Below are 13,060 nucleotides of genomic sequence, written 5' to 3' on the forward strand. Positions count from 1 at the left end.
ACCCTTAGTTGTCCTTCTTTCAATACCGTTCTTCCTTCCCCTAACATAGTAAGTGCTATTGTCCTCTGAATATACCTAACCTGCCCCAACCCTCTGCGGTCTCAGCCACACACGCCTCCTATCCTTCTCCATCTGTTCTCTCTTATCTTCTCTCCCCTCTCCTTACTGCTCTCTTCTCTCTTTCTCTCCCCTCTTATTCTCTTCTCTGCTGTTCTTCTTTCGCCCTCTTTTTCTTCTCATATCTTCTCTCTTACCGAAACCTTAAAAACTATGGTCTATTCAGTTGGTTTTACCTCATCTTTTTATGCTGCAGAAAGCTATATACATGTTGATTTTGCTGCCTTCACGGCTATTTACCTGTTGTTGCTATATTATTCTGTTATCATGCTTATGACCTTTAAGAAACAAATATTTAAAAAAAAACGAACTGCAAAAGGGCAAAGCTTTAGTAGAAATGGATCTGCAGGCCAAGTTGGTGACATCTGCAGACAATAGCTTGCACCAGCCTATGAGATGATATGGGCAGATTGAGAGTTTTCCTTGCTGAGTACAGGTTAGGCAAATGAGTGTGCCTACTTTTGTATCAACATGGAAAAAAATAATTTTCATTTGTGAGACACAGGGCCGCCATCAGGTGGGTACAGTCAGTACAGCTGTGGAGGGCATGAACAGGCCAGGGGGCCTGGACAGATCTATACATCTGTCCGGGTCCCATGGACTGTCCAGGCTCCTTAGTCTGACCAACTGACCCCTCTCTACCTCAGTGATGCGACTGCTCCCAGCCACTGATAGGCTGGGAGAGTGCTTGGCGCAATGACTTTATAAGTGTGCTGCACGCTCCCAGTCAATCAATGACTGGGAGCCGCTGCATTGCTCTGTCAACTACGTACATGAATTAGGAGCATTTACTGTAATATGGGAGGGGGGGAGCGTAGCTTTTACTGTGATATGGGAGGGGGGAGCATACTATTTATTGTGATATGGGAAGGGGGAACGTAGCATTTACTATCATATGGGAGGTGGGGGAGAGCAACACTTAATGTCATATGTGAGGGGGGGAGCAGAGCATGTACTGTGATGAGGGGAGTGAGCCAAGAATGTACTGTGATGAAGGGAGTGAGAGGAGCATGTACTGTGATGAGGAAGGTGGGTGCGTGTCCTATGAGGAGGGAGTAGGACATGTACAGCGAAGAGGGAGGGAAGAGAAGGTCCTGAAAGATTAATTAGTACTGGGCACCACAGTTTTTGATGGCAGCTCTGGTGGGACATGATTATTTATATGAGTGAAAGAGGTGAACTCTTCAATTAGAAGGCTCTGGAGATTGCGCTCATCCTATGCTTATAATGGGACGCATTTTGCATCTTCTATGCTCACTTTATGAATGCAATAAAACCTTAGAAAACACAAAAGTTAAATAATTCGGTTCTGAAGTTTTGAGTCACAAATGAAGCTAAATTGAGCAGTATTTCAGTAGATTAACTGAACATTTTAAATTAATAAAGTGGTAGTAGGATAAACACTGAAGGGACTATTTCACTTGTTTCAATATTTTCAAATGTACCTAAAAATCTACAAAGTTTGTGTAGATTTAATATCTGGGGTATTTTTACACACTGTGATATGGGGGTGCACCTTGAAGGGCACTTGCTCTCATAAAGAAGCATTGCAGTTCTGTACTTTTTGCAGTTCGTAAATTAATCTGAATAATCAAACACAAAAGCTATAATCAGAGTAAATTTCTTAATACAAGCGTGTTGTCTATGAAAAGTATCAACATCATAATGACATAAGTCAAACACACTTCAACCAGAAAGGTGCTATAGAATAGTGTATTTTTTAAAAAAAAGCCAATATTTAAAAGTAAAGTCACTAGAATTACAACCAGGATCATAACACTCAATCGCTGGGCCCCATGACAAAATTTGGGCTTCATTGTGTATGTGCCTGCCCCCAAGAAGAACAAATCAGGGACCTCCAGAGCGGACAGATCATCGTCACTGTGCTCTCTTACCTCCGGGCCCCACAGCAGATACACAGTGATAGTTCTGATATTGGTTACAACCATCTTTCTTTATTTAAAAGTAACTTTTATTTATGTCCCCAACAGTCAAAATTGTATCCTACGATAATTTGTTCAATAATAAAATTCTGGCTTCATCCAGGGTCATTGTTGGTTAATGCTGCTTTTATTCAGTATGTAGACTATTAACTTGATTGTGTAAAATATTTATGATGTTTTTTTACTTTTTTTTATTGTAAAACAATAAATAAAGATCATAGGAACTATTATCAGCTCCAATTATATTGGTTTATTTTACCTTGGTATATCTAATCACAGATAACCCCTTGCTTTTCCATATGGCTCAGTGTATGTTACATAAAATATTTATGCAGCATTTAAAAAAAGGAAGGCACCTACTACATGCTGTGCTTGTATAGTAATACTGATTTTCTGTTTAACACTCTTTACAGTTGCTCAATTTGGTTTATAATTATTTCAGTCTTTTAAGCTAGGTGTTCTGTGTTTGCAATGGGCTGCAACACGAAAAATCTGATAAATAGAGATAACAGCCATATTAAAAAAAAAAAGTACATTAACCTTTCTACATTTAAGTATTATATTAAGAGTTAATTAACTTGTCAACATTTGCAATATCAACCACACTGGTTTCCTTTTAGTATAATCATAAACAGATTTTGAACGAGATGAGTGAAAGCTACAGAAAAAGCCAATACGTTGTCTTAATATAATTTAAGCTGCTGTGTTTGCTTTGTACTCGGGTTCTTTGCCATACAGTTGCCTCTTCTGCTCCTCCTGCAGAGACTGTAACATGTTAATTCTGCATTCCAACCTCTGTCTCCATTCTTCTCTTAGCCTGAAATTGTCAAGAAATACAAAATTCATTAGAAAATTAGTATTATATTATAATTGTGTCAGCTCTTTCCTGTATTTAACTGTCAAATGGCTGCTTCACAGTTGTCTCTATTTGCGTACTCACATCATGGCACTGTTCTGCAACATGCAAGCCCTGCCCTTACTAATATAGACCATACTTGCCAACTTTGGCAAGTTGGCCTCCAGGAGATCCGGGGGAGATGGACGTGTGGGGGCTCGGCTCGGCGTATTGCGTCGTGGGGGCCATGATGACACGTGAATAGTGTCCTAAGCCACTTAACTAATTAAGTGGCTAGGAACCCGGAGATTGCCCTGCTCTTTCTGGGGTCCGGGAGGACTCCCAGAAATCCAGGAAGTCTCCCAGACATTCTGGGAGAGTAAGCAACTATGATATAGACCCACAAGTATGTCAGTCACTTCAATAAGATCAGCACATTCAGCATTTCAATATTCTGATTGGCTACAGGTTATTGGAGGAGGGTCTTAGCCAGGGTTCCGAGAGCAGTCCCATCATGGTAAATTACAGCGCTATGACATTATGCAACAATGTGATGTGTATTTATGCATAATGATTGATATCGCATTCTGTTAATAAATAGACCCCTCAGACTGCTAACATATAAGTGGCCACTAATACAGCATTACATACACACTTTTCTCAGGGAACCATATTTCTTGGAAATGACAGTGTCTATAGGTAAGGCACTTTTCACCTGTTAACATTATAATAATAGATTTTTTTCTGTGTGAACATACTCATAGCTTATAATTTTAATTTTCATTGTTAAAATAGCAGGGACTATATAGAGTAGATTGTGATCAGCCTTCCTATACAATGTAATGTACCCACACATTAGAATATAAAGATATTAAATGTCACTTCAGAGTTCTGTGATCTATATGAAAGTAGCCTTTTTGCTTGTTTTATCACTGATTCCTTGGTGACTTATATGGTGACATATATTTTAATTATATGTTATATACTTATACATTACAGGCATGTTTATATATATATATATATATATATATATATATATATATATATATATATATATATATATATATATATTATTGTATATTATGTTTTGTTGCAATGATGTTTTTTGTTGCTTTATACTTGGTTCAAATGCATTTGTAATAATACTGTTCGCTTGGCATTGTATTGCAGTACGTGCTTCCTTATCAAAAAAGCTTCAAAGGAAAGGCTAAAATGACAATGCTGTATCAGCACAGTTGATTGAAAAGTATTTCTTGCCAACAGGCTTTGCATTAAAATAAAGTAAACTGATATTGTGTGAGACGAGTGGCAGCAGCTTGAAATATATCATAGCACCAATACATAGTACATTTTACAAGCCTACTTGTCAGCAGAAATGCATATGTGAATCTTGCAGAATACTTGCACAAATGGATATCATGTAGCAAGTTTATCACCATGTTTCTCTTGTTTGCTCATGATGGCAAGATGTGAAACCTCAATTGTGTATATACATTGATTGGCTAAAATCTATTTGTAAAATGTCTAGATACTGTACATGGATATGTACTTATAAATATACAAGTGGCTTATGTTTTGTGTGTACTAATGATGTAGTGGTTCGTAGCATAGCACCCTAAATGAAAGGTAATTCTACCATTCTTAGCTTGCAACTATGTGGCCTTTCTTCACATCTAGGATTGTCTGCAGCATTGATTAGAGGTTAACAAATCTTCTGTTCAAATCATAGAATATTTTTGTGATGCATGGACAATAGTTTTATATTTACCAAACCAATTCTCAAATCTTTACATTTAAAGGGACACTTTACAGGGATATTGATATATAATACATTATTATTATTTTTTTAGCACTTGTCATTTAAAAATGATATTTTAAATTAAATTAAAACTTTGAACTTCGTTTCTCATGTTTATCCAAAACAATTTAAAATGACAAAAGTGATGTATACTGAAATGAATCAATAGTTTTATATGATTGATACTTGTCACCTTGTTATATGTTTTCTACTCTGAATCCCTAGTATGATTTAACAAAAAAAAGACAAAATAAAATTGGAAGGTATTGTAGATATTATGTTGTTAACAGTTTATTTGCAGAAAAAAATAATACAACGTAGCATTTTCTGAATCTAACTCTGTATGAATCACCAAGAGTTATAAGTGCTCTAAAGGGATATTTACTTCCTGGCCATAATATTGTTCTCTGGTCAATGAGTAAAGGAGGATAGGATAACTGTGGGGTACAAAAAAGTTGCAGGCTGAAATATAGGAGAACTAGTGATATTATAATGGTGGTTAACCATGCTAAATTAAGTGCCATGAGGTAGGCCAGATGTGTGACATCACTTTGGGATGCAGTGCCAGAGTATATGATGTCATGAGGTAGAAAACAGAGCATAGGGTACTGTGGGTAATGTGGGTGTAGTGTATGGCATCATGCAGGTAGAAGTACCAGTTGGGCTCAGCCACTAAGCATTGCAATTTCTCTGTAGCCATTTCATATTGTAGATTTGATCTCCCAGGTGCAGCTATGCAAAAAATAAGTGAATTTTTTGTTTCTGTTTTATTCATTTTTTCATAAGAAATGTTTTTGCATTTTAATACTGTATGTCATATTATTAACCTTGACCTTGCCACTGGAGCTTTTCTCATGCCTTTGCTGAGCCTATTTTGGCACTTTTTTGGTTGGTCACATACCAGCATCAATATCAGTAAGTTGATTATCTTGTACCCACGCAAATTATACCCCGTTTTTTCAGAAAACTGAATTTTCATAAAATAACATTAGTTTTCTTATACATACTATACACCCTAATGGTGCCAGAGATATCCCCCTGGGAGGTCCCTGATTGGGGGGCTTATTATCGGCGGTCAGGGATGCTGACCGCAGAGGGGAAGTGCAGATGTCCCGTTGCAAAGCAACTTGGACCGCGCATGCCCAAACAGAAACCCTGAAGTGGGAGAAAGTGTCCCGTTGCTAGGCAATGGGATGCAGCGATTGGCAGAGACAGACGACTGCCTCTTGCATCTAGAGACAGTGCGGAGGCAGCGCCTGACAGTACCTCCCTCCCCTCTCTGCGAAATCGAGTGTTTAGAGACTGGCTCTTGAGGAAATTGGAGAGAAGATGGGGAGGCGTATAAATCCTTCTTGTCCACACATGATCTTTCTTCTTTGCTATAGCCTTTTCAATGAACCAGGAACTGAATTTTGCCTTGAACAGTACAGGAGTCTAGGATACGTTCGACCTCATATTCATCTCCCATGACCGATTTGACGGGAGGAGGAGGATGATGATTCTTGGAAAATTCATTAAGAATTGATGGTTTGAGTAGAGATATATGAAAGGAATTGTGAACACTGAGAGAGGGAGGCAACTGGAGTTTGTAGGTAACAGCATTGATCGTATGTGATATGCAAAAAAAGTCCAATATACCGGGGAGCAAATTTCATAGATGGAACCTTAAGTTTGAGATTATGAGTGGATAACCACAGCTTGTCTCCTACATGAAGAACTGGATGGGTCCTGTGATGGCGATCCGCAAAGTGTTTGTGTCGGTTGGAGGCTTGTACCAATCTGTCTTGAACCTGAGACCAAATCCTGGAAAAGTCACAGACCGTATTTTGAACAGCGGGAACAGGGATACTTGAATCCTCAGAAAAGGTCAGTAAGACAGGATGTCTACCGACGATAATGAAGAAGAGGGAAACTTTTGTGGATTCGTGCTGATGGTTGTTGTGAGAGAACTCCACCGAAGGAAGATGCCTGATGATCAGAAAAATAACAACGGAGGAAAGTCTCCAAATCCTGGTTGACTCGCTCAGTCTGACCATTGGTCTGGAGATGGTAGCCTGAGGAGAATTCTAGTTGAATACCAAGATGTTTGCAAAAGGCTCTCCAGAATTTAGAGATAAATTGTACTCCTTGATCAGAGATGATATCTAAGGGACATCATGGAAACAGAAGATGTTGTTAATAAAAAGGAAAGCAAGATCGGAGGCAGGAGGCAATATCTTGAGAGGGACAAAGTGTGCCCATTTCGAAAAGCGGTTTACCACCACCCAAATGCTGTTGAACCCATGGCTATTGGGGACATCTGTGACAAAATCCAGAGAAATGATTGTCCATGGAGACTCTGAAACTGGAAGTGGTAGAAGAAGCCCAGCTGGGGATCGCCTTGGAGTCTTGTGCGGGCACAAATGTCACAGGTAGCAATGTATTTGTAGATATCAGAGCTCAAGGAAGGCCACCAATAATTTCAGGATAAGAGGGCAATGGTTTTCTTAATGCCCGCTTGACCGGCGAATTTGGTAGTACCTTGAGCGGGCTGATGATGGGTCTCGGAACTGAAATGCTGGAGTCAGATGGATCAAAAGACCTTGAAAGAGGAACAGCCCTGACATTCTTGGAGCCGGCATGAAAGGTCAGGATTAGTTGGAATCTGGAAAAGAAGAGTGGCCAACGGGCCTGCCTAGGATTCATACATTGTGCTGACTGTAAATAAGCGAGATTTCTTATAGTCTGTGAATCCGTGATGGAATGGAGAGCCCCTTCCAGGAGGTATCGCAATTTTTCCAGGGCTATATTGGTTGCGAGGAGCTCCTTATCACCGATGCCCTAGTTAGCTTCACAGGGTAAAATTTGGAGAGGAATCCACAAGGGGAAAAGGTGCCAACGAAATCCTCCTGGGAAATAACTGCCCCCACACCAACTGAGGAAGTGTCTAACTGAAGATAAAATAGTTTGTGCTGGTCCATTTGTTTCAGAATAGGGGCAACAGAGAAGACCTTCTTTAGAGATTTAAAAGTGTTGATGGCCTCTTGAGGCCAGTCTTTCACCTCTTCCCGTTTATGAGTGAGGGAGGTGATGGGTGCGATTAACGAGAATTTTTTTTAATAAAACTATTAAAAAGATAAACTGCCGGTTATAGTTACAAAATCAGATCCAACGTTGAGTGGCTGTAAGGCCAGAAGGTTTAAATCATTCAAGGATAGCTCCTACTTTTTTAGGATCCATTTGCAACCCTGTACCGGAGATTAAATAGCCAAGGAAGGGTACTTGAGATTGCTCGAATAAGCATTTTTCCTGTTTACAATACAGATGGTTCTCACGGAGATGAAATGGAATGGTTTTGACATGTTCCCGATGTGAGGCAAGGTCTTGATAAAAGATCAAGATGTCATCAAGATAAACAACCACGGAAGAATGTAACAGGTCTCTGAAAATTTTGTTAAGGCAACGGGACACATCGATTGGCAGAGACAGGCGACAGCCTCTCGCACCTAGAGACAGTGCAGAGGCGGAGCCTGACAATATGTCTGATTTTGACAGTCCCCAATAAAATATGGTCTTCACTAAAACGGATAGACAGACTGACTAATAATAGTGGCAATTGCAGAAACAAATAGTGATTTTTGCACTAGTCCAGCGGTTCCCAAACTGTGCGCCGCGGCTCCCAGGAGTGCCGCGGTGCTGTCACAGGGGTGCCGCCGAGGCCAGGAAATTAAAAAAAAAATACTTACCAATCCGGTGGTGCCGAGGACCCAACTGTGTGAATTAAGAGGGGCAGATTGAGGATGAAGAGGGGCAGAGTGAGGATGAAGAGGGGCAGAGTGAGGATGAAGAGAGGCGGAGTGAGGATGAAGAGGGGCAGAGTGAGGATGAAGAGGGGCAGAGTGAGGATGAAGAGTGGCAGAGTGAGGATGAAGAGTGGCAGAGTGAGGATGAATAGGGGCAGAGTGTGTGGATGAATAGGGGCAGAGTGTGTGGATGAATAGGGGCAGAGTGAGAATGAAGAGGGGCAGAGTGAGGATGAAGAGAGGCACAGTGTGTGGTTGAAGGAGGGCACAGAGTGTGTAGATGAAAGAGGGCACAGTGTGATCGTGAATGGGCACAGTGTGATGATTTTTGTACATGTTGTTTTATTTTGTTTGATCTTATTCCTCTTAATATTAGATGTAAGTTATTCTTTGACAGAAATATAATTGAATAAAATATATAAAAATATTATTTTCCCTTGGATTTATGTGTGTTATTTTTGTGAACAACTTACTAAGTATTTCTGTCCTGACCTAAATACTTATTAAGTTATTTTGACCCAACTACTTATAAAACAGGTCTGCTCTGTAATTATTTTGGAGGGGTGCCTTGAAAAAATTATGGAGACTTTAAGGGGGCAGCGAACTGAAAAAGTTTGGGAACCAATGCACTAGTCATTGAATTCAGTTGATATACCAGTGTATTGCCTAGTTATTTGTACGCTAAAATAAAAAAATTATATGACAAATGAAAACAAATACCGTATATATATTTTTCCCCAATCTATTTGTTGTAAAAATATACCAGCAGAATTGACAATCCATTTAGTTAATTGCACTAATGTCAAGTGAAGGAAAAAAATGTTCTAACACCTATATGGCAAAAATAGAAACAATAGGTTTTGGATTTATTCAAGTATTTAATTATATAAAAAGGGGGATGAGGATATGGGCACTTTTAAATAAAGGAAAACACCCTACAGAATTGACCTGAAATTTTGAGACACTATAGGGCTCACTAAATAGGAAAAAAATTACCAAGTATACACAGCACAAAAGTGAAGATAAAGATCAGATTAGTCAGAGTACAGGCTACTGATAAATTACACAGCTCATATCACATGTCACAATCAAAAATCGTAGCATTTACAGAACTTTTCCCCTAAAACATTCCAGGAAGAATGAGTGCCAGAGGGGTTGTAAGTTCCTTTTATAAGGGTATAGATGTGACATTTGGAGATATTTTCCTGATTGGCTTCTTTATATTTAATACACCATTATTCAATGCCTGATTCTATAGGGGCATACGTTATTCATTGAATTTTGGGTGAATCTGGACCAACTCACATATTGATGAAATATAAAATAATTTCACAATATTTCTAATTAATTTGCCCTTCTCTTGTGGAAATACCCTTTAAGTTAGATATTTTCAAAATATTGTTTATAGTTATTTTAATGCAATATATATCTTATATGGTGATGTCAAGTATACCTAACTTATTTTATATGGATAACTTTCTTTTTGACACATATCAGCTCAGGCATTGATATAGTTCACAAAAAATCAATCACGTTTGAAAAGGAAAATGTTTCTGAGCTGGGTAATCACTTATATTTCCATTGTTATAAATGTATCAAAATAATTTCAATTTATAAGATGGACTACACTTAATTAGCATCATCAATATGTGTATAGGAAGAAAGGTCTCCTAGCTTCAGACAAGGAGCAAATTTCATTTTTCAATCATTGGAGTCAATTTTCTTTATCAATGAGAAGCTATTTCAGTTAATATATTTTGCTGTGTGCAGAATTTATGTTTAGCTTTTATAGTAGTAGTACAATCCAGCAGGTGTTATATATCTACTCAATTTTTAACTGCAACATGAGGCAATAGTCAATATCTCCCAAATCAATTATGCTTTGTTACATAACTCGTAATAAACTTACAATACTTTATTTAAATAGGTTAGGCCCGGTTCCCTCCTCCCCGCCTCCCTGCACCGGGGCCCACAGCTTGCTAGTTCCACCTCTGGTTACACGTATACTATTCTTCAGGGATAGGAAAATGTTATATATTTTGTCTACTGAAATTGCAATGCCATCTACATAGCTCACAAAGTAATGCTGACCAATTAAAGTGTTCTCTGTAAGTTAAATGCTTAACAATAACCATTTGTGTTAATGACACGAATGTAATAGTTCCAGACCAAATTTTGGTCTTTATCAGTTCGTTGACGTAGTGGGGAAAAAATGCTCACTTTGATAGTGCACTTTTGTTTCTCCTTCCATCCTCAATTTGATGATCCACTGTTTGTTTTTCTATTTTCTTCTCAAAAAAGTTTTTTAACCCATCGGCGTCGTGGGACAATATCTCACGGCGACCCAGAATATTTTTGGTATTCATTCTCTAAAACAAAACCAAAAGTAGATGTTATAGTAAAAATCAAGAACATTAGAAATTAAATACAAACACTGTTTAATAGCACTTAAAAAAGAAGGCCCTTCTGCATATTTAGTGGACATGACACTTTGCTAAAGTCCCCCTAAATTCAATTGATCCTATAACTAATTAGAAATACAATTTGGGTGATAATGACTGTTATTGACTAACCCGAAGTCTGTAGATACACATCTAATTTAATATTGTGCAAATGAGCCTATTTGTCTACTTGTGTATACATTGGTGCATTCCCACTTTCTGTTTTCAGAAGTGCTTCACTGCAAGAAGTTTGATCATCCATTTGAAGGCTTATTGCCCAAGATAGGAATGTGCATTGCAGTAAAAGTAAAAATGGCACTTGAATGTCCCTTAATTAGTTACACCTTTTCCTTTTCTCTTCTCATAAATGCTACAATACATAATAATAATAATAATAATAATAATAATAATAGCTATTATTATTATTATCTTTTATGGATAACTTGCCAACGTGTTTTATTAACATTTTAATTAACATTTATTAATACAGCACCAGCATATTCCGCAGTTCTTTACAAGTAGGAACAAACAGTAAAAAAATAGTGCTGAGTATTAACAGACAGACAAAGAGGTAAGAGGGCCTAGCTCGCAATCTTATTATCTATAGCAGTGTTTCCCAAACCCAGTCCTCATGTACCCCTAACAGTGCAGGTTTTCCATATCTCCTTGCAGGAGCACAGGTGTATTCATTACTGACTGATACATTTTGAAAGATCCACAGGTGGAATAATTATTTCACTTGTGACCTGGAGATCCTGTTCTGTTAGGGGGCCCTGAGGACTGGGTTTGGGAAACATTGATCTATAATAAAATAGTAGTTTGATCCATGAAGCTGAGTGCCACGTAGTGCATGTTGGTCTAACCAGATAGCAATGGGAAAACGTGCTTAGTGAAGCTATAAAACTGAAGATAAAGATAACCCCAGCTCAAATGAGCGTAAAATCCAAGAGGTGTGTGGAACAATTTGTACATAAGGTAGTGGCATAATTGTGGCTGGCGGTGGTGAAACTGTAAGTGGATACTGAAATGCAAGAACATTATCAGCCTACAGTTTTTAAAGTAGCTGGTGGCGACTAGCATATCTGTGAGAGACAGTGGAAGGTGGATAAATGACAGATGTACTAAAAATCTTAAGATCCTTGGAGACAAACATGATCATCCTTCACCATTTATCTCAAATCCTTCTGGTTCTGGAAAAGGCCTTCACAGTTGTGCAGCATGGGCACTACTATTGTCATTCACTAGAGAGTAGCTATGAGCCTGGTATTTTCTTATGTCATCATGCTCCTTGCTGGTGAATATTTGTTCCCCTTCTTTGCAGAAATTGTGCCAGTAGCTGCTGCCACTAAGGAGGCCACAGAGCTCACCAAAGGGGTAATGAAGAAGGCAACAGCAATGACAGGTGAATTCACTGGGCACGGCACCTGAACTGTATTTTTGGATTTTATTCCAGTAGATCTTCGAAAAAAAACCTGTGTTTGGTGTGATGACAATTATTATCTTGTACTTTCCCAATTTTATAAATGTTTTATATTTGTGAGAAGATAATGATGTGGGAGGTAGGGCATAGGGCTGATCTAAAATACAGCCATCCCTAACTGCTGTCTCCATGCAACATTATTCATGTTTTATTTAAGTCCTGACAGTTAGAGAACTGATGTATCTTATATGTCACATTTGTACATTTTAATGTTTTTTTTTGCTTTTTCTTATCACAGTGGTAAATTTTGGCCTATAAATGCCCTTCCCGCTATTAATAGCCCTTGTCAAATTTTTGGATCAATAATCATTACTATATTGAAACAACAAGATAACTATTTAATATTAGATGAACATTTTTATAACATTATATTACAGAACAGTTTCATTAAATGGGTTGTTTTATCGAATGCAACCAAGCTCTCCTTCAGGCAGAAAACAGAAACTTCTGAAAACACAGCTCCTGAAATTAGGATGCAATCGCATTTGCTGCTCACTATTATAGCCTGTCAGTTCCTCTCCAATAGCACAGTGGTTTAGTGACATAAATCCTCCAATAGCTAATATTGTTTCCATGTCGGACAAGAGTACTTCAAGACACTTAAGAATTCTGCATGTGTTAGAAAACATAAAGGTTTGTGACACTAATTATAGTGTAGTTTAAG

At 38.2% G+C, this 13,060-nt stretch overlaps 1 protein-coding gene across 1 annotated transcript in view; it reads right to left on the reverse strand.

The window, feature by feature from the left end:
- Positions 1–2,465: 2,465 nt before the first annotated feature.
- The window catches only part of LOC142108249 (protein FAM240B-like), a 28,145-nt gene continuing 17,550 nt past the window's right edge, over positions 2,466–13,060 (reverse strand). The window contains exons 2-3 of the mRNA XM_075191877.1: positions 10,696–10,844; positions 2,466–2,877 (exon numbers count right to left, since the gene is read on the reverse strand). Coding sequence (XP_075047978.1) covers positions 2,754–2,877; positions 10,696–10,841 — 270 coding nt within the window. The 5' untranslated portion in view covers positions 10,842–10,844 and the 3' untranslated portion in view covers positions 2,466–2,753. The remainder of the gene's footprint in view (positions 2,878–10,695; positions 10,845–13,060) is intronic.

The sequence above is a fragment of the Mixophyes fleayi genome, chromosome 1, assembly GCF_038048845.1.
Source record: "Mixophyes fleayi isolate aMixFle1 chromosome 1, aMixFle1.hap1, whole genome shotgun sequence".
NCBI lineage: Eukaryota > Metazoa > Chordata > Amphibia > Anura > Limnodynastidae > Mixophyes > Mixophyes fleayi.